The sequence below is a fragment of the Pseudoliparis swirei genome, chromosome 6, assembly GCF_029220125.1.
Source record: "Pseudoliparis swirei isolate HS2019 ecotype Mariana Trench chromosome 6, NWPU_hadal_v1, whole genome shotgun sequence".
Taxonomy (NCBI): domain Eukaryota; kingdom Metazoa; phylum Chordata; class Actinopteri; order Perciformes; family Liparidae; genus Pseudoliparis; species Pseudoliparis swirei.
In genome coordinates this window covers 5050273-5072772 of record NC_079393.1, presented here as the reverse complement: position 1 = coordinate 5072772, position 22500 = coordinate 5050273, and the positions used below count along the sequence as shown (strand labels likewise).

Sequence of the window (22500 nt, the reverse complement as noted above, 5' to 3'; positions counted from 1 at the left end):
TATATATATATATGTACGCAAATACGCCCTTTTTTTTCTTTTAGGCTAAATGGTCATGAACACATATTTCACATTCTCTGACATTATTATAGCTTCGCAAACTAATAACTTGTGATACATTAAACTGAATAAAGTAAAACACACGAGGTCCAGGTACCTTTTTTTTCAACATCAAAGGGACAAACACATAAATGCATTCACAATATTCTCCAATGGGCCATTCTGCATGATGAGTACATTTAGTTTTTGTTCTTGAAGTACTTTTTTTTAAAAATTCTTTTAGAGTTTTTTTTTTATGCAGGTCTTCCAAAATTCTTTAAAATCTGAATATTTCCCCACTTTTAATGCAATAAAAGATAAAAGTGTAAATTGCAATACAGTTTGACAGAGCATAAATAATTATAATATAATATTATTCTCAAATGGGCCATTCTGCATGATGAGTTATTACTTTGTGTACTTGAAGTACTTTAAAAAAAATACTTTTATAGTTGTTTTTTTATGCAGAACTTCAGAAATTCTTTTAAAAAAGAATATTTTCCCACTTTTAATGCAATCAATAATTATAATACATTAATATTCATATGATGAGTTATTCATTTTTTTAGTTGAAGTTCATCAAAAAAAATACTTGTTTTTTTGACTGCAGAACTTCAGAAATTCTTTAAAAAAAGAATATTTTCCCACTTTTAATCCAATAAAAGATAAAACATGTAAATGGCTTTCATACGCAGTTTGACACAGTACTGTACATCCCATATTTCAGCCTGAGGGAATATAAATTAAAGGTGGAAAAGGCTGTTGTTCATAATGCATAATGATATTTCAGGGTTCAAGGAGTGTAAAGTGTGAGTAACCATAGTAACCGTTACTCTGCCTGTTGAAAACGGACCTGAATGGTTAAACTGAGCCTTTGTGTTGCCTCTCTGGGAGTGAAGATTGTACACAGTAGAGTGAATTGTAATAAGTACTGGACACATTAGAGGTATTACTGGTTTCCATCGGGTTCTTCTACTGCGACTCATTTCAGAGGAAAATATTGGACTTTGCACTCCATGAGATTTTTCTGCTTGACTCAGAGGAAACAGATCTCCAGGTCTTCCCTCTGCAGTGAAACAAATGCATCTCAGATTCTCTTCTTTTTAAACACACACTCTTTAAAACCTCTCAGCTGAAAGTGCATCTTCACAAAGCGGTTTCTATCATGTATTTTGACTTTTTAGAGTCTTAGAGGAGATGGTCAAATCTTTTCCTCAGCCAAATAAATTCTTAGTCGACGCCCACTCATGAGGTCTGTTGACTTATCGATTGTTATATTTGATTGACAGATCTGTCAAACTGAGATTCTTTACAGAAGAACAAGAAGAACGAGAAGAACAAGAAGAAGAAGAACAACAAGAGGAACAACAACAAGAACAAGAGGAAGAAGAAGAACAAGAACAACAAGAACAAGAGGAAGAACAACAAGAACAACAACAAGATGAAGAAGAAGAACAAGAAAAAGAACAACAACAACAACAAGAACAAGAGGAAGAAGAACAACAACAAAAAGAACAACAAGAACAACAAGAGGAAGAACAACAAGAAGAACAACAACAAGAGGAAGAAGAACAATAACAAGAAGAACAAGAAAAAGAACAAGAAGAACAAGAAGAAGAACAAGAGGAAGAACAAGAACAACAAGAACAAGAGGAACAACAAGAACAACAAGACCAAGAGGAACAACAACAAGATCAAGAACAAGAAGAAATCCCAAACTTGCTAATTGATCGTATATAAATAATGTATATTTGTCAAGATGCATGTAATTGTCTATTTATTTTTTGGTTTACAAACTGTATTTAAAAATATATATATTTTAGATCTCAAGTCAAAATGTCAAGGAATACAATTTTTTTTTGATAAAACAAAAAGTCAAGAATAAAGTAAAAAAATTGAGAATAACATGTAAGACACAATTCAAGAATAAAGTTGAAATATCATAAATAACATTTAAACGTTATATAAACACAAAACGTCAAGAATAAACGAAAGAACTATTCTCATTGATAATAATCTGACATGTTGCCTCTCAACTCGTCATCTTCATCTTCATTCTTGATCATCATTTGATCTCCAAATCAAACCAATCTGACGAATAACTTTTACTTTATAAGATTCTGTGATATTCAGGTCTGTTTGCATGACCTCACCAACTGGCAGGACCCCCCCCCACCTCTCTCCCTCCCCCCTCTCTCCCTCCCCCCCCTCCCCCTCTCTTTCCGACATGTAAAAGTCCTGCCGGGTCTGAATAAAGCTTCTTTCCGCTCGGCTACTCGGCAGCAGTGAGAGGCCCGGGAGCTTTTGGAGCATCGACGGTACGTTTCCATCTCGCTCACGAGGAATACTGAGACTTTAGGTTTGACCCTTCTTCATCCTCTGATTGGTGGGGAGGAGGGAGGGAGGGGGCAGGTATTGATTGAGGTATTGTATCAGATATCAGAGCAATTGATTGATTTGTTTTTTAATCTCTGGGAAGTTAATCTAAAATGAAACTGGATAACTTTACTCGCGGTTGGTGCTGGTTGTGATGGGTGAGTGAGTTTTGGGTTGATGGACTCAGTTTAATTGATGGTCGATTAGATTAGATTAGATATTCCTTTATTAGTCCCACGGTGGGGGAATTGCAGGATTGATGTTGTATTGGTTGGTTTCATTTGACCGTTGTGTTATTTCATTAATTTAAGGAGCATTAATGTGGAAATGAATCACATTTGTTTGTCTGTATTTATTCCGGGTGGCTCCCCTGATGGATGCAGAGTGGCGTGTGTGACATCGCATCCCAGACCCTCATTACTCGGTGTCTGAAGTCATTTCATCTCAGGATGCCGGCGCTCAAAGCTGTGTGGTCTAAACCTGACTCCTTAAAACAGAAGCCTCGTCTCCTCGTGAGGCTCCTCGTCTCCTCGTGAGGCTCCTCGTCTCCTTGTTAGGCTCCTCGTCTCTTTTGTGTATTTTTAGTTTTCAGTTTATTTTTTTTAGATAATTTTCAGAGGTTTAAAATGATGTTCCAGTTTTTTTTTTTTAAACAAGCAAATATCAGAGGAAAGTATGAATTAAGAAATACAATTTTATTGCAGCGAAAATGTGTCTTTCTTCATTTCTTGTGTGTGTGTGTGTGTGTGTGTGTGTGTGTGTGTGTGTGTGTGTGTGTGTGACACCCTGTTACCGCGGTAACGCCGGGCCGTTTGAGCGCATGTCGCGAAACAAATTGACACAAAGAGTTTCAGCTAAAGCAAAACATAGGTTTTAATACGTTGGACGATCTGTCAGTTAGCCTCGGATGGTGTGTGTGTGTGTGCGTGTGTGTGTGTGTGTATTTGCCACATTAGGCCACACACACATTAAGCTCATGCAGGTCTCTGTATGCAGGCTGTCCTAATGCTCCCATAAACACCTGTGAATATGAATTTTTTCACACCCACTTAACTGCACAAGAGTCTGTGTGTGAGAAGAGTTGTGTGTCTGTATAGCGATGCATGTACACACACACACACACACACACACACATCCATGCGTTTTCTTTACCAAGGGGCTTCGGACGTGCGCTGCCCTCACATCCCTGTGGTAATCTATGAGTGTTAGTCTGTGTGCTGTGTGTGTGTGTGTGTGTGTGTGTGTGTGTGTATCAATGTCAACTCTGTTCTTCTTGCTGAGAGACTCTGGAGGAGTGTGGGAGGTGGTGAGCCTCTCCTGGATGCCCACCTCGTGTTTACCTTGGCAGGGTTGCAATGTAACCCCCCCCCCTCCCCTACTGGAACAGACCAGGGCCTTATTGCCCACCACCTCAGCTGGGAGCAAGGAGGAACATACCTCAGCGGGACGAACAGGGGAGCGGGAGTGAGAAAAAAGAAGAAAAAACACGGAGCCTGAATGGGGCGCAGTGTGGCGAGGGCCCGGCGGGCTCCACCGGGCCCCGGCGCAGCGCGCTCACCAACGCCAGCGTGCGTCGGTGAGCGCGCCGCAGTTTAAATGAAGCGTTGAGAGAGAGAGAGAGAGAGAGAAAGAGAGAGAGAGAGACGAGGGTCGGATGCTGAGCAATGAGGAGGCGAGGTTTTGATTGGCTCAAAGAAATGTGTGTGTGTGTGTGGGGAGGGGGAGGGTGCTGGCGTTCTCTGTGTTAACACAGTGTGAGAGTCCAGGTTGGCTCTCCAGCTGCTTACTGACATCTTTATCCTTTTATTTTTTGGAGGCCCACCTCGACTGTGACTTATGGCATCATCAACCAGAAAGACTGAGTCACCTTTTCATTTCTATAAATATAAATGATGGATTAGCTCTATCCATCCTCACTAACTCAGACTGGACTTAAAGAGTAACTCAACTCCAGGAACAGTAGCCGTGCTCTCTGTCGTCCAGTCATCAGCCCGTTCTCAATCCCCGGGCGTCAAATATCGACGCTTCGTCTGTGAGTTTACAAACTTATTTAAAGCCCAGACTTGATGTTTCTATTCTAAATCTAACTAAAATGTGTTTTTTTTTTATTAAACAATGTTAAACACGTGTTTACTGCGACAGTAGTCGGGCTAGCGAGTGTTAGAAAGTGACTCCAGGGGTCAAGTTGGGATAAGAACTGTTGAGAAGTTGACTGTCACCTGATACCATCATAAAACAACAGAGACAGCGTTCGACAGCGACGTTAGCCCCGCCCCTCGCAGTGATTGGCCAAACGCTGTTGTCCCCCGATTTTGCTGCACATCCCCTAAAACCTTGGAGGAAAGAAACATTGGAAACAGAAATGTATCGAATTAATCCACGAGTGTTATATAACTCTGCTAAAGTCAGGAATAAACCAGGAAAGTCAAACAGAAAGCGCAAAATCAGCAAACACCCCCACAGGCGGAGAAGGCCCCAAAAACCGACGAGAAAGTCAGTGAGTTCGAGCTCGTCGCCGCGAGGCGGACCGAACATCTCGGACCGATCATGAACACATGACGGTGTGGGATTATTCCAGGTATCGTGTGTTTCCTCCAACGTTCCCTCTCAGACACAGAGCTTAGCCAGCGGAGCAAATATTAGTCCGACTGTAGGCTACTGTATGTCCTGGATCTGAGGAACTCTGGGAATGCCAGCAGCGCCCACCCACACACACACACACACATTCATGCAGTGTGCACACACAGACTTGGTCTCTAGCTGCCAACCTCAGGTCGGCTCCTGCGAAAACGCTTCGCCGCTGTGAGCTGCATGTTTATTGGGTGTAAGCGGTCGCCGGGTGGCTGTTTGAGACAAACCGAGCGCGTTGTGCAGGTAACATGCGGCACAATGAGGGTTCAGTTCGGGGCCCTCGACGGCTTCTTCGTACGCCGCGTGTCACGGCGGTGGAATGCCGAAAGAAAATAAGCAAAGCGGCGATCGGTGTTTGACAGATGAGGGTTTGTGAGAGCCGAGCTGATGTTTTAGTAGCCTGTTGGTGAACTAATGAGGGTGAAATTTGATTTGAATTGATATAAATGTCACTCTTTTTTTGCACCTTCAATATGTAATTTACAGAAAACCACGTTCATCGTCTTAGTTCAAGCATATCGGCGTGCTGGAATTAGCAGAAAGCACAATAAGTGCAAATGAGGTCGATGGGAATGTCATCGGTTTTGAAGAAACAAGGTCGTAAACCAAAGTGTTTGACCTGATGATGGAAGAATAATCGAGGAAAAAAGACAGAGGATCCCCACAGTCAGTCGTCCTCATCCTCTGCAGCCCATAATTATGAGTCTGGTCGAATGTGACGCGAACGTAGGAGCTCAATTCAATAAAAACACCAATAAATTCAAACTTCAGAAGAGTTCTCACGTGGAAAGAAACTAAAACTCTCTAGTTGTAACCAGCAGATTGTATTTCCTACATGCACGGATACTATAAATATAAATATATATAAATATCCCGTATCCACGCAGACAGAGAGACAGTTAGTAAGGTGGTGGAAAAAAAGCCTAATTTCAACATTCATTTGTCCCCTCTCCGCCCTGAGCATACTTTCAGTACATTTCCTGCGCCCACAGACTGAGGGGCTTTCATTCCTCAGAGAGCATGTGTAGGTATTTCCAATTGATACTCGAGACTCCTGACGTCCGCTTTCCTCTTCGGCCGTCGAGGCTGACGTAATAACCGAATATCACAGAGGGCCCTGGATGGCGTGGAATATGAATGTAAGCGTACAGGAGGGAGAGGGGGGAAAACACATTCAGCATTCGGCATTCAGGGGCAGAGGAAACGATAATAAACTCACTAATTCACTCGCACATTCGCTTCACTGTTCATTCAGTGCAGCATTTCTGGAAAAGAAGCTTCACAGTTTGTATTCCCTCGATGTGTGTACACTCAGCAGCTGTTCAGTGGGTTACGTAAGGGTTGAAAAGTCCAAATATATGACCATGAATTCAGAATGGTTTCCATAGCTTTGCTCGTCCTTTCTCACACAGATTTGATATGTGTGATATGTATTGTCCATTTGGGTGTTTTTCAGGTAACCATGACCCCCCTGCTTCTGCTGTGCGTGTCCTTGCCCCTCATCTCGGCAACAGTGTTGTTTGAGCTTGAAAACCACGACGGTAAGTGTAGTCTTTGTCAAATAGATTTATGTCTAGATAGTATAAAAAAACAAAAAATAATAATCCATTTAATTTATATAGCGCTTTTTAAGATACTCAAAGACCCTTTACAGGTTGCATGTTACATTTCAAGCACCGTAGACTCAGCTACGGGGAGCAATTCAGGGTTAAGTGTCTTGCTCAAGGACACATCGACGAGGGCGGGGATTGAACCACAAACCCGCTGATTGAAAGGCGGACCTGCTGACCACTGACACACGGTCGCCGCTGTGATTTTCAAAATGTGTCTCCAGACACCTTGAAAATCGGACTGTTGGGGGAAAATAAGAAATTAGTGTTAAGCTTTGTTACAAAGGATTTAGTAGAACTCTCTTGCAGACATTGCTCTATTCCCTCAAGTTCTGTTTCTAATCATTTCTAGAGATGTAATGATTCCCCAGCAAGTGACGAGTAAACTAAATGAGTTGTGTGGGGGTCAGCTGTTGCTCAGTTGTTAGAACAAGTTGTAAATGTATTATAATCATGAGGTTGTATCCTGAATAACAAATAAAAAGACAACTTGACCCATCTGTACCGTAGAATTGGATGGCACACTGCGTGTCAGCATCCCAATGGAGTTGCCTCTCCGACCTCTGCTGGGCGGCAAGGTCGTGGTGCCGTGTTACTTCCAGGACAACACGGTGAACGACCCCGGAGCCCCGACCCTCGCCCCGCTCTCCCACCGCATCAAGTGGACCTACGTCACCAAGGAGACGGTCAAGACCATCCTGGTGGCGTCCGATGGAAAAGTTCAAGTGGAGACCGAGTATTTGGACCGGGTGACGATGATCAACTACCCGCTGGTGTCCACCGACGCCACCCTGGAGATAACGGAGCTGAGGTCCAAAGATTCTGGAACCTACCGCTGCGAGGTGATGCAGGGCATTGAGGACAACTACGACACCGTGGACATCCAGGTTCAGGGTACGTCTCGTTCGATTTCCTTCACTTTCGATATTAAAGTCATGATCTTCTCACCACATGGGAGTCAGTTCTAGACCCTGAAGTTCTGTCTCACAGGTTCACACAAACTGAAGATTTACAAGATAAAACTTCTAGCAAACATGTTTTGCAACAAAGGTTTTGGTAAAAGTCCTCAACAAGAATGCTCTCAGTACAAAACCTGTCAAGAAAGTAGATCAAGTCCTTCGAAATTCGGCGTCAATCATTCAGTTGGCGTCAAGTTTACACTCTTTACCTCGGTTTGGTTCTGGTTGGGTATAAACCTGAGTCCAGAGGTATAACGGCACCCTGCTTCATCAGGCGGAGAAAACTCAAGCATAAATGTCGGTAGCGAAGAAGCCCAAAGATATTTCAATCAAAGTTCTTCCGTCGCCCGCTCACTCTCCATATCTCCATAGGTATTGTGTTCCACTACCGGGCCATCTCCACCCGCTACACCCTGAACTTTGAGAAGGCGAAGGCCGCCTGCATCCAGAACAGCGCTACCATCGCCACTCCGGCCCAGCTGCAGGCCGCCTACGATGACGGATACCACCAGTGCGATGCCGGATGGCTCTCTGATCAGACTGTCAGGTAAGTGCGAGTCTGAACTGGTTATACTGATCACTATGGACTAATTTACCACACCGGAAATGTAGGGGTTTTATCTACTTATCAAACCTGAGTGTCTTTAGACTTTGGGAAGAAATCAGAGCACACAGAGAAAGGCCATTGTCCATTGAGTAGCTGCACATCTGTAGTCAAAGTCGAGGTTTGCCTGAGAGGGATCGGTGGGCTTTATTACATTCTCGTTCGCCCAGAATTTAAGTAAATGTTGGACTGTTTGGTTCACTTCCTGCAATTGGGTTGATTATGCTCTCAGTTTCAGACAGTTTCTCCTCAAAGGCATTCATGGTGTTGATGGAAGTCGTTGTAAGAAGAATGAAAAGAGATAGAATGACACTTCTGGTATTTTTGTAGTTTGGCTTTCTTGAAGAAATGTTACTTTCTTGACTCTTGTTGTTCTGTGTTTGTACTCATGGTTGATGCACTTATTGGAAGTCGCTTTGGATAAAAGCATCGGCTAAATGACATCCCATGTAATGTAATGTAAGATAGCGAGAGGAAGCACTTCAAAACATGCCTACATTTACTCCTCCGCACACCTGGCCAATGGTTGCATAAGGTGAGCATGGTTGACAGGCGGTTAACTGTAAATTAAATTGGATAAACCTGTTACCTACCTCCCCATTATGATACTAGGGAAGTGTAGGAGGAGGAGCTTTCAGACACCATTTGACCATTTGACAAGCGCTCCTTAATGCTGTGTATTATATTTTGGCGACCTGATGTAACCGTCCAATTGATATGTTTTGGCATTTGATCTCTTTTCCAACTCTGACAGCAAAAGAAGCCTCTACAACAAACACATGTATGCTACATACCAAGAGATTTGCAGTGAATGCCATCGTAAAAGAGCTGACGTAGTTACTAACCTTTCGTCTCAGTCCACCTGCTGACCGATGTCTTTCTTGGTATTTCAAGGTATCCCATCCATGAGCCGCGGGAGCGTTGCTATGGAGACAAGGAGGAATTCCCCGGCGTGAGAACCTATGGCGTGAGAGATGTCAACGAGACCTACGACGTCTACTGTTTTGCTGAGAAACTCACAGGTACATTCGCCTCACAAAGGGTATAGCTACCAAAGCGATACCTGCTATGCGAAACCTCCGGTAGTGTGGACAGGACAGGACTGTCAACGTGTTTATCTCCCTTCTGCTCGCCACTCTCCTCCCAGGAAGGGTCTTCTACTCCATGTCTGTCGAGAAGTTTACCTTCTACGAAGCAGGAGGTCAGTGCGCTAAACTCGGTGCCCGACTCGCCACCACCGGAGAGCTTTACTTGGCCTGGAAGGATGGCATGGACGTGTGCAACGCCGGCTGGCTGGGGGACAGGAGTGTCCGCTACCCCATCAACATCGCCCGGCCTCAGTGTGGAGGGGGGCTCCTGGGAGTGAGAACCGTCTACCTGTTCGCCAACCAGACCGGATACCCTTACCCTGACTCTCGCTACGATGCTGTCTGCTTCCAAGGTAAATCCTTCCTGGAGATTCGAGGAAACGATCTACCTAGAAATCATATGTAATAACTGTATTTGAGGGTAATTTTTTGCTGTTGTCCTAAAACTGTCAATTCTATCAAGGAATTATGCAATCTTGTCTCCGCCAGCTGGTGACGATGCCGGTGCCGTGCCCTTGAGGACCACCCCTTTCCCAGACATCATCCGCATGACACCCTCCCCTGGGATGTACCCGAGGCTCACCTCCACGCCCGGGGGAGAGGAGATCAAACGTGGGGAAGTTGACACCTTCTTCCCACTGGCCATACCGCCCAGTGTGACGGACGTCGATGCTGCCATGGCTCCCACAGGTGAGTTGGTCATGTACTCGATCGATAACAAAAGACTTTGGATTATTTATTTAAACTGTGAGAGTGCATTTCGACAAATCTGACGGGAATCTAGAAGGCCGAACCTTCACCTCCTTTCCAAAAGTAGAATATTCAGGTTGCAATAGCAGGTAATATCTTAACACAAATACATCCAGGTATTCCAGCGGCAGAATCCACCTCTTAGCACTTTTATATTTAGTACTTTACCCATGTGTATGAGTTTTAGTTTATTGGGTTGGAGTCTGTCATTGGCTGCCCATTACAAGGTAGCCAAGGTAGACAAACTGCATCTGTGAAAATAAAGATGGATGATAACCCAGTAGGCAATAAATAACATCAAATGAGACTTTTTTTGATTTCTGTTTCTTCCTCTTGTATTTCATTCTTCCCTCCCTTTTGTTTCCAAGGTGTGGTGTTCCACTACCGACCCATCACCGGCCGCTACTCTCTGACCTTTGTGGAGGCTCAGCAGGCCTGCCAGAGCGCCGGGGCGGTCATCGCCAGCTCCCTGCAGCTGCAGGCGGCCTTCGAGAAAGGCCTCCACCAATGTGACGCCGGCTGGCTCCGCGACCAGACAGTCAGGTAACCTTCAAGCCCGTGTAGCATAAGACAGAACCAATGCATCGGGAGTACTGGAGTGATATTCTGGAAAAAGTAAAGCCTAAATATAACCGTACCAATATCCTCTTCCATGCTCAGGTATCCCATCGTGTCACCCCGAGCTAACTGTCACGGTAATCTGCCAAACCTCCCAGGAGTCCGATCCTATGGCCTGAGACCAGCGAGCGAACGTTACGATGTATTTTGTTACGTGGAACGTCTAGGAGGTGAGGAGCCCGCTCGCTTAAATATCGGCCTACGGCAGCTGTGGTATCCGGCGTGTTTGAGATCCTCTGAACGTTTGCGAATGCCTTCCTCCAGGTGAGGTCTTCTTCACCAGTGACTACGACAGCTTCTCCTATGAGGAAGCTGTGCAGCACTGTCAGAAACTCAACACCACCTTGGCCACGACCGGCCAGCTGTTTGCCGCCTGGAACCAAGGGCTTGACAAGTGCCGTCCGGGCTGGCTGATGGACCGCAGCGTCCGCTACCCGATCACAACCCCCAGGTCTCACTGCGGAGGCGGTCAGGTCGGGGTCCAAATTATCTACGCATTCCCCAACCAGACGGGATTTCCCGATGAGCATTCGCGCTACGACGCCTACTGTTTCAAAGGTAGGAAAAGGGTTAGAACTCTCCGAAATAAACTTTCTAGACAAATTCGCCAACTTACATTGGTTGAAATCTCTCTCTTTTCTTTCCAGCTGAAGTTCCAGTTGTTGACTTTGAAATTGAAATGAGTCTGAATATGACAATCGTGACGGTGGACGTCATCAACAAGACAACGGTCAAAGTCGATTTCTTTGCTCCCACAGGTGAGACGGATTCATGAAACATGTTCCCGTTGGTCCTCGTCATTACCTTCGCTTGATCTTGCAGTTTTCATATTTCTCAACCTACATGGCCCTTTTTATTATCTTAAATGTGTTTGTTGGTTTGGTTGTGTATTGTTATCATTGATATTATTATCCATCTTCTTCTTCTTTTGTTTGTTTTTAGTTGAAACCATTGGACAATACAATGAAACTGAAAGCCATATCAATATTACTGAAATCGAGGAGGTTATCGAAAAGAAAACCGTCACAACTCACGGAGTTGCTCCAACGAGTAAGACAACAGGAACAACTGCGTGAAGGCCACAGATATAAGATTACAATAAAGCGACACGTAAGAAATAACAAATAATCTAACATACTCGTGCTTCTTCTTAATGTTTCCCCCCCAGTGAGACCCATTTTACCTCCGGTCCATGTTGATGTGTCCGGCTCTGGTTCAGCTGATCATTCAGCCAGCGGGGAGTCCGGCGCCTCCGGCACCAGTGGTGACGCCTCCGGTTCGGGACAGAACGTCATCTTCAGCGGAAGCACTGACGTCTTCTCCGGGGATCAGTCCGCCTCTGGAGGTCCGCAGGAGGCAGAGGGGGGAAGTGCCGTCATCTTCACATCTGGCGAACCGGGTAGTGCATCTGGATCTGGCTCCGGAGTTGAAACTCAACTCTCTGGCTTCAGTGTGTCCGGATCAGGTTTTATGAGTGGAAGTGGGGACATCAGTGGGAGTGGCGGAGACTCTGTCATCATCATGGTGGATGGGAAGATGGAGGAGGTGTCGCAAACTCACCAAAAACCCACTGAGCAGGAGTTAGGCCAGGGAGGCATTGAAACCAGCGGGTCTTTCTGGGAATCAAGTACCTCCGGATCTGGAAGTATGTCCGGGTCCATGTCCGGATCCGGGTCCATGTCTGGATCCGGGTCCATGTCCGGGTCTGGCTTCGGCTCCGGCTCCATGTTCGGTTCCGGCTCTGGGTTAGGTTCCGCGTCCGGCTCCGGCTCCGTGTCCGGGTCCGACTCCAGCTCTGGTGGATTTTCTGGCATCTCATTTGTCGACTACAGCGGCGTTGACCTGACAGTCCAGACATCCGGTGAGCAGGAGGTGTCTGGATATCGCCCCTCTGGATCCGGGTTCCACAGCGGCTTCCCAAGTGGCTTCCCAAGTGGCTTCCCAAGTGGTTTCCCAAGTGGTTTTCCATCTGGTGCCTCAGGCTCTGCCTCTGGAGATTTCATCCTGCATCGTGGTGATGTCATCTACCTAACAGACAATCTCATGATGGAGGTCACCGAACCGCCACCGGTGCGCCAACCAGAGCAGGGCCGCGGGGTGGTGGAGGTCAGCGGGGAAGGAAGTGGATCAGGGGTCCATCATGAATTCAGCGGCACTTTGGACCAACGCTTGCATTTCTCGGGAAGCGGATCGAAGATGACTCACGAGTACATTTCCGGAGTCGGCCAATCGGGACTCGGGGAGGAGACTCAGGAAAGCCGTGCGGGACCTACAGAGTACGCAGTGACTCCAGATGCAGCCGACGCCAGCCTCGGCCAATCGGGACTCGGGGAGGAGACCCAGGAAAGCGATGCGGGACCGACAGAGTACGCAGTGACTCCAGATGCAGACTACCCCAGCCCAACCACAGCGCCCTCAGTGTCCTTCGTAACCCCTGCTGTGGTGGAGCAGCCTGAAGTAGTGGCAGGTACGTTTTTTAGATGTTTACTTTTCTGTAATCCTGTTTCATACTCACATAATCAACATTTTGGGGAAATCAGCCATAATGTCCAAAGTAAGGAGTCTTTATCTCTCTTCTCTCAGACCTGGTAGACCCATGTGATCCGAACCCCTGCGGTTCAGGATCCTGCTCTGTGCAGGCAGAGCTCGCTGTGTGTCAGTGTCCGACTGGTTTCACTGGGAAAGACTGCTCAACACGTGAGTCACCAAACTAAACACCAAACCAATAAAGAAATGATATCTTTCATACGTCGTATGCTTTTGTCAAAATGTGTCTTGATGTGTATATCTGTGTGTGTGTTTGTGTGTGTAGCTGTGCAGGGCTGTGCTGAGGGCTGGTTGGAGTTCAAGGGGAGCTGTTACCTCCACTTTGCTGAGAGAGACACCTGGTCTGAGGCGGAGCAACGCTGCCAGGAGGTCAACGCCCACCTGGTGAGCATCGGCTCCCAGGAGGAGCAGCAGTTTGTCAACTGTGAGTAGCAAAAAGAGGATCTGACAAATGTGAGCGACAGGTGGGACACTATGAGTAAACAGAGAATTTAATACTTTTTTAAAAAAGGCTGAAGGTAAATGCTGAACCACGGGTCAGGTGTTTGTGCTGGGAAGCCGGTGGGAGATCATGTCCCTGTGCTTATGGCTTCGAGAAAGGGGGTAAGGAAATACAAAATAAATAGGAGGAGTTTTGGACAGAACCCGGGTTAAAGGGACATTTTCCAGTCGAATGTCAAAACTCATCAATGGATTCTTCTCTTCCTGTCCCAGCATGTTGGACGAGAGGCCGGGTGTATCGCCCTGAGCCTCATGAAACATCCTGTTCCTAGTTTGGACATTTGAAGGATGCGAGCGCCCAATAAGAGGAGACCTTTCTCAGCTAACATGTGTTTTGCTTTGCAATGCAGCCAACGGCCAGGACTACCAGTGGATCGGCCTCAACGACAAGGCCGTGCAGAACGAGTTCCGCTGGACAGACGGCGGTCCTCTGGTGAGTCCGGTCGCTCGACAACTTTATCGGCATCACTCTGATCCCGTTCAACAACTGAAGTGTTCGTCTTTGTGCCTCCCTTAAGAACTTTGAGAACTGGAGGCCCAACCAGCCGGATAACTACTTCAACTCCGAGGAGGACTGCGTGGTGATGATCTGGCACGAGGGCGGGCAGTGGAACGACGTGCCCTGCAACTACCACCTTCCCTTCACCTGCAAGACGGGACCTGGTGGGCTCCCCGGGATTCCTCAAAACAACAACCCGCCACCTTGACTCGCTTCAACTGTCACGATATGTTTGTGATATATGTACATGTGTTTTTTCTTGTTTCCAGTCATGTGCGGCCCTCCCCCCGAGGTGGAGCACGGCCGACCGATGGGCAGCGGCAGGGAGCGCTACCCGGCCGACTCTATCGTCCGCTACCAGTGCGACGCCGGCTACACGCAGCGCCGCCTGCCGGTCATTCGCTGCATGCCGGACGGACAGTGGGAGGAGCCACAGGTGGAATGTACAGAAGGTGAGCTGGCGGGGAGAGACGCCTAAAACAACAATGTCCACGTGTAGCTCAGTAAACGGCCGAGTTGGCATCTAATCGGGCGTTAAAGGCGATTAGCGAAGGGTTGTTGGGGGAGTGTCCATTAAATGGCCTACGTATAGGAGCCTTGCAGGTAGCATTAAAAACAAAACATTAACCTTCAATAATTGACACAGGATGCAAGGCCGTCACCGAGTGAGTGACTCCCTTTGTGTGTTTTGGGTTATTCGTGGTGCTTTTTTCTCCGATTACAAAATGCAAATACAATTTAGGAGAACATTTTATGGTAGACCAATGCAATTTAGATTGAGATTTGTTCAGAATACCTAAAAAATAGTTTGAACATTTATTTTTCATTCAAATAAGTGAGTTTTTCTGATTGAACTCTGATCTTTGAAGGGGTGAATAACTCAATTCAACTAAAAACTGATTGAGTTGTCAGTAATGTTGTTGGTGATGAGGTACAAACTATAGTTTTTAGGATTTTCTGGTTTCTGACCGCATTTGGGTGATTCAACATTAAACGGGTCAAATTAAACCGGTCCGATTGCCAGTAAAGTTCATTCAGGTTTCAACCTTCTTCCTTCTTTTTTCCCATCCCAAACACATTCAAACCAATGGGAAGACTGGCCGTTGCTACGGAAACGCCGGATTTAGTGTGAATGCGGCCTGAGAAAAACACAAAGTCAAACATTCGCATGCATCAACAGGTCGCTGGTTGACCTCAAAGTGAAGACGTTGCACATTGTCGACGCCTCAAACCCCCGAGAGGTCACCGAGTGCTCATTTCTTTGTCATCCAAGTGTGTGAAATAGACTTCCTGCAGCCCGAGGTGGCTTTTTAATACGCGTCCTCTTTCTTTTTTTTTGCCACACTTCAGGGCGATTCATGCGTCAATTGGCAACTCGTGTTTACATGATGTCATCAGTATGCGTACCTTTGTCTTCCCCTCCCCCCCACCCCCACCCTCCACACACAGCCGGCGCCAACAGCAACCGGCGACACAAAAGGTCCCTCAGGAGAAGAAGTAAAGGGGTCAGCAGCAGCCAACAGGAACCGAGGAAGCTGCACTGAGCAGGAAGGGAAAGGACATAGAACAGAGAGCCACAAAGGACCCCCCTCAAAGGACACCCCTCAAAGGACCCCCCTACGCAAAGAAGCATGGACACCAATGCAAATGCCCGACCAAAAAAAAGATAATATTCCCCATCACACTGAAGAACATTTAGATATTGTTAATTGACTGATGATTTGGATCTTTGAGTGTCACCCTGCACCTTTCTGAAGGCAGTTTTTTTTTTCAATGTAATTTATACTGTCTAATTTATAGCTGTGATTTTAGTTTTTTGGGAAGCATTATTATCTCATTGCACATTTTATTTTCACTGCGTTCAAAGCGAGTTTATAGATAAATGAGTCGGAGGCTTTTCCAGAGTGACACACGCGGTCCACAAATCAGCCCAATTTATACAAAAAAGAAAGAAAAAGTGTTTTCGATTGCAGCTGGATTCTCTGAGGTCAAACACAATGTTACGCAAGCGTTTGCTATATTTTTAGGGTATTTTTTTTCTCTAGATCTTTGTTTCTCTGTAGTTTTTATTTCTCCAACGACTTTAATTGTGTGCTTTCAGACAGGAGGCAAAACTGTTGACCGTGACTCCCAAACCTTTTGGGTTGTGACCCCTTAAACTACAACGCGGGGAGCTAAGTCACGTTTTTTTTTTAGGGGTGGAACAGACCATCCGTGTATCGGTGTTTGAGAGCCGCGGTGGCATCGGACAGACTGGCGCGATCGTGCCGTTCCAATCGACGGCGAACACAAGAAATCAAATGTTCCAGACGGGATCAGAGTCACCTGGATTGAAATAATCAGCACTCTACGCACTTTTGGGGAGTCTTCAGTCACTTCTGTGCTCATCATTTGAATCCAGCGCACATTAAACGTTAATAACAAACAAAATAAACAATCCTCACCTGTAGCCGAACACGTAACCGAGGAAACGAGAGACGTCTGCGGCACGACGCGGAATTACCTGAACACAAAAAAAATGATGCGCGCCCGTTTTTTTAAATGTTCGGGGTGAATATTATTATCTTTATTTAAAAAGGGACCATGTACAGTTAACACATGCATGTCACCATGTGATGCACCAGATTGTAGCGATGCAGCTAATTTGCATATGTAGTCCCTCGACAGACCATAATAAACATGAAACAATAACACACACGCGACAGGACGAGACGCACGACGACAGTTTGAGTTCGGGATTTCTAAAGATCGACGTTTTTTTTTTGTGTGAGATTCAGCGAATCTCTCCGGACGTATTCTCTCCGGAAGATGAGCGACGCAGAGTCACGACTATTTGATCGGGCGTTCGATTCCTTCACGGTCCGCCTCCCGTTCGCCGATTCGTTGGTTTTCATTCCGCCGGTAGTCGGTTTTCCCGTTACGAGACGCTCGGTCGAGGATCTTAAAACTCGAAGAAAATAACAGAATTCGAAGGGAGGCCGTGGAATTAGTTTTTAAACATGACGAAAGAGAGAAGATGAAGAGAAGGTGGAGGTGGAGAGGTGTTGACCATGACCTTTTAAAAAGGTCAAGATTTGCTTTTTAACTCTGACAGCAGGTACTTGTGTCCGTATCTGGTTTCTCACAGAACAATAAACACACACACACACACACACACACACACACACACACACGATTTAGAGAGCATGCGACAGAATGTAAAAGTTGCTCAAAGTTTGTACATTTTGTGCACGTGAAAGGAAACGAATGAACTGGACGTGGACGCTCCTGGTGTGTGTGTTGGATTTTTTTTGTTTTTCCATTAGAGCGTAAAGGACGCCGACATTTTAGAGAGATTATGTGGCGGACAGTCGAGGATGAATCTGTGCGTCGGTGTTTTGATTCTTCAATAAACCGACCCATCTCTCTTTTTACAAATAAAAACCAAAAGAAGTGTAACGTTGCACACAGTTTGTGACTTTGTCCGGACCCCTGACTCCTCATGTGAACACGCAGTGTGCTGTACCAAAATAAAACGTGGAATCATCCGTCTCCGTGTGATCAAATGGTCCCAGTGTGCAGAATATAGCACTTTTATTTGACTCTTTTTTTACCACCCAATTTCATATGAAGGAACGGCAACTCTCTGGACCCTCCCCCCCCCCCCGGAGGTGTTAAAAGTCGAGTAGAACAACCCCGGCATTTAGTTTGCTTCCCCTCCCGTGGAACCCGACCCGGTAAACATCTCCTCCATCGGCTCGACAGCCTCCACCTTCATCGACTCGGGGACCGCAAACCGCCGTGGCCCCGGCGGTGCGTTCAGGCCCCGAATGTATAGCAGTACATGAATCTGTGTGTGTGTGTATGTGTGTAGGAATGTAATCCATGTGTGTGTGTGTGTGTGTGGGTCCGCTCATGTTTGACCAGCAGGTGTAAACGGGTCATGTTTATAAAAAAAGAAAAATACAAAATAAACCTCCCGGCCGTTCACTCACTGGGACGCCTGTTCCTCGGCCCGGATGCAGGAGGGCGGAGGCCGGAGGGCAGAGGGGCGTCCGAACCCCACTGGTCCGAGTAAAAAGTGCATCGCGCACGCCAGACAGAGCGGCGCTGTTTGCACACAGAGGTTCTGTGTGGGTCGGTAACCACCCCCCCCCCCACACACACACACACACAACCCACACACACACGGCATTCCTGGTTGGACTCGGAGGTGAAGAAGCCGCATCGAGAGCAACGCCGACCTCGGGGCAGTCGTGAGGTATTGTCGCAGTTCGTACGTAACGACAGTGAGATCTGGACTGTCGGTGCGGCGCCACCTACAGGCGGCGCCGCCTCCCAACACGTCGGTTCTAGTCGGTTGCCGGACCTCCAGATCAATCTCACAGGTCTGAGACGTTTACATCGAAAACTAAATAATCAGGTGAGAGTACAAAAAAATATATATGCAGAATGTCAGCCTTGTGTATTTATTGATTATTGTGTGTGTGTGTATGTATATATATATATATATAAAGTATATACATACAGTAGATATATATATACTGTATGTATATATACTGTATATATATACACTTTATCTATCTATCTATATACATACAGTATATATATACATACAGTATATATAAATATATACAGTAAATATATACATACAGTATATATACATAAACACAATATATATACATACATACAGTATATATATACATATATATGCACTGTATGTATGTATATATATATACACAAATATACAGTATACATACATATATATACAGTATATATATACACATCACATATATATACACATATATACAATATACATACATATACATACATACAGTATATACATATACACATACACATATATACAGTATACATACAATATCCATACATATATATACATACATACAGTATATATATACACATCACATATATAGTATACATACATACAAGTATCCCTAATATTCCAGAGGTACATTGTGTTTTGGTCTATTTAAGGTATTAAAAGATGTGAAAGTTACATAAACTGGTTAATCATGTATTTTACTCTGATGGCCCGTCGGTGACCAGATGAACGTCTGTCTGGAGGGACGTTTATGAGGTAATAATTAGGGCTGTCAATCGATTAAAAAAAATTAACTAATTAATCGCACATTTTGAAATTGCGATTAATTAATCATTTTCTCGATTTTACAAAAACATGTAAATTCACCTTTTAAAGTCTTTAGCATGTGACACATCCCAGTGTTTCCCCCACCATTCTATCAGGGTGAGGCCCCGCCCCCCTGTCATGTTCTCTATCGCGCCAGATTACAGCAGAAGTAATGTACGGTTATTTTCTTAAAGACGTCTTAGTTCTTTTATTAAACTAAACGTTTGTTGTTGGTCGTCTCTACAGCAGCATGTCATTCTGTCTCCACGTGTCGGTCACTCTTCTCTCTCCGTCTCGCCGCAGAGCTCCATGCCGGCGTGTCTGCGCGCGCATCGGGGAGGAGAAAAAAAAAGAAAGTCCCCTTTCCCTTCCGCCCCGCGTCACCGACACGTCGCCCTCTGCTTCTCTGTGAATATGGAGGAGCAGACGGGAGGAAGGAGGCGGACGGCTTGACACTCACAGGAGTGCAACAACTCCAACGCACACCGGAAGTCAACAAAGTTGCGTTAATTGCGTTAAAATGTTTTAGTGCGTTAACGCGGCCAAATTAATCGCATAGATTAACGCGTTAACGCTGACAGCCCTAGTAATAATACAACATGTTCAGGGACTTCTATACAACCAGACTCATTTTGAGGATGTGGTACGTGTACAGTTGTAAAACCCACTGAGGCAAACGGGTGCTTTGTGATTTTTGGGCTAAACAACATAAATGTAATTAAAACAAATCAAATTCAGGATTTACAGGAACTTTGAAGGCTCAATGTTTTGTTTTCCTAAATCCTCTGATTTCCTCTCACAAATGTGTCTCACGTGAAAACTTCTTGACAGGAATGTTTTTATTAATTTGTAGAAAATAGTACAAATGCATAAGACAGGTACACAATGGACGTAAACACCAGGTACTTTAAATATCACAACACAGATACTCACTGATTGCTTCTCTCATGACTTCTTAAAAAGTTAAAAGAGAAGCGATATACCTTATAAAACGGGGTACACAGACAGTTAAGGAGGCCGGCAAAGACTCCGGGTATATTTCACAGTGTTAGAAACATAGAAAGGAGATAAAAAAATCTGACAGGACCATGGCGAGAAACCACTCCCTCACACGTCACAGTGCCCTTCAGCAAGGCATTAAACCCAAAGGATTGGAGTTCAGTTTTGAGTTGATTTTGAATAGTGAGTCATAAAGAGAAATAAACGGCTGCAAAATAATTTAAATCACGATTAGCTTGATTTAATCTGCCAGGAAAAACAATATTTATATATATATATATATATATAAATATATTAATATATATATATATATATCTACACACAAACTATGGGGAATGTGTTCTTTTTCTGCTGTTGTGTTTGAGACATTTGACACTTTATGGCCAATAATATGTGGACGCTGCTGTTTCAGCTATTTAAATGTGTCCAATTAAAAGTAGCTCTTAATACGACAGCAACATCAACGCATTCTCGACAGCGAGATGCTTCCAACTGTTTTCCTCTCCTGTGTTTCCACATCACAGAGTACACAGTCACCGTTTGGTGTGGAGGAACTTGTGCGTGCCCACATACTTCTGACCATAGAGTGTAGACATATTGTGTGGCTTCACACGGTGTAGGTTGACTGGAAGCTCAGTCTTACGGAGGTGGGTTGCGATTGATCCAGAAAGGAAAAAACTGGCTCACCGGCTGATTTGTCACGGTTACCGGGAGCCATCCGGAGGCGCGCTGGTGTCAACGCGTCGAGCCCAAAGCGTCTACCGGCAACAGTAGACGCCAAATCTCAGGTACGGCGGGGGGAACCCGAAGCTACGCACCCCTGGTTCCGGCGGGCCGCAGTTGGCCCGGGCCCTGGTGACGGGGTACCGGACGCTCCCGTCGGACAGCCATCCGGCGTCGCAGCGGTCCAATCCCATCAGCCTCCAGGCGGCGTACATCTGGCCCACTTTGGCGATCTGACTCCCGTCGCCGGCGCAGGCCTGGACCGCCTCGGTGAAGTTGAGCTTGGTCTGGTGCTTCAGGAAGTAGACGGCCCCTAAAATAGAGAGAGGGGGGGGGGGTCACAATGTCAAGGGCGCGTTCCGACACGCGCGTCGCACACGCGGCGCTCACACCGACCGTTGGCGGAGGCGGAGAAGCAGAAGGCGTCGTAGCGGTGGAGGAGGCGGTGCCGCTGCCCGTAGCTGCGCAGGCCGGGCGCCAAGTCGGCGCCGCCGCAGCCGTCGCGCGGCGCCGTGATGGGATACTGCACGGTGCCGTCGGCCAGCCAGCCGGCGTTGCACCAGTCCAAGCCGTCCTGCCACGCCGAGAACAGCTGCTCGAACGTGGCCAGCGCGGCCTCCTGGTCGCGGCACGCCCGCCGCGCCCCGAAGAAGTCGAAGATGTAGCGTCCTTTCTGGGAATAGTACGGGAACACCACGCCTGGATGCAGGGAGGAGAAGCAGTGCATTGTGGGAGTTTGGTTCGGAGCGTCACACAAAGGAATACACGGGCGACCCGGAGGTTAGAGGGATGCGTTCAAGAGATGCGGTTGACGTTGCGTTCACAACACCGTGGAGTTATCCGAGAAAACTGGACGCCGGACTCCTGAATGAAAATTCCCTGCGTATGAAACTAAAAGCTTGTGATTAATGTTTCTCTTTCACATGTAGAGACTTTATACGACGCGCGGAGAGAAATAGCTTGAACATGAAAACCTCCACGTTTTAGGAATCGGCTCCAACGCTCCACGGGCCGAGAGGAGCTTCTAGACGCAGTACTGCGACTGGCCACCGGGGGGCACTCATGCGCAGTATCAGGCTTTTTATTCTGCATCCATCCGGGACCCACAGGAGAGCTCAGTGATGAGCTGTGCAGCCCCCATGAGGACGTGGGAGCAAGTAGAAACTAATCAATACATGACGGAACATAATGTATTGATTAGCTGGGCGGTGCCAGATCCTGCATAGCAAACAACAAGAGGGCTGATGTTGGTCAAGACGGGGGGGAGGAGCCAAGACTCCAGATGTTCCTGCTGCTGAGGCCCTCCAGCACAACGGGGCGTGATGGGACATATTGAATGAATCAATTACCTGAGTGGAACTGATAAAAGTGAGATGTATGTCATCTCATCCTGAAGGTTATCTGGCTAACTCAGTAAACCAGGTGTGA

The 22500-nt window shown here is 46.2% G+C and overlaps 2 protein-coding genes across 2 annotated transcripts in view; one reads left to right on the top strand and one right to left on the bottom strand.

Annotated features, from left to right (window-relative positions):
- Nucleotides 1–2346: 2346 nt before the first annotated feature.
- On the top strand, nt 2347–17660 carry acanb (aggrecan b). The gene is made up of 19 exons (XM_056417700.1): nt 2347–2357; nt 6503–6587; nt 7167–7550; nt 7988–8162; nt 9114–9241; nt 9367–9660; nt 9797–9997; nt 10426–10600; nt 10718–10845; nt 10940–11233; nt 11323–11433; nt 11618–11725; nt 11844–13142; nt 13259–13372; nt 13488–13646; nt 14074–14156; nt 14242–14386; nt 14492–14674; nt 15672–17660. Exons 2-19 carry the CDS (start codon nt 6509–6511, stop codon nt 15764–15766), a joined length of 4155 nt encoding a protein of 1384 aa, XP_056273675.1. The 5' UTR covers nt 2347–2357; nt 6503–6508; the 3' UTR covers nt 15767–17660.
- A 2508-nt stretch (nt 17661–20168) lies between these two features.
- hapln3 (hyaluronan and proteoglycan link protein 3) overlaps nt 20169–22500 on the bottom strand; it is a 6044-nt gene continuing 3712 nt past the window's right edge. The window contains exons 4-5 of the mRNA XM_056417689.1: nt 21469–21771; nt 20169–21385 (exon numbers count right to left, since the gene is read on the bottom strand). Coding sequence (XP_056273664.1) covers nt 21108–21385; nt 21469–21771 — 581 coding nt within the window. The 3' untranslated portion in view covers nt 20169–21107. The remainder of the gene's footprint in view (nt 21386–21468; nt 21772–22500) is intronic.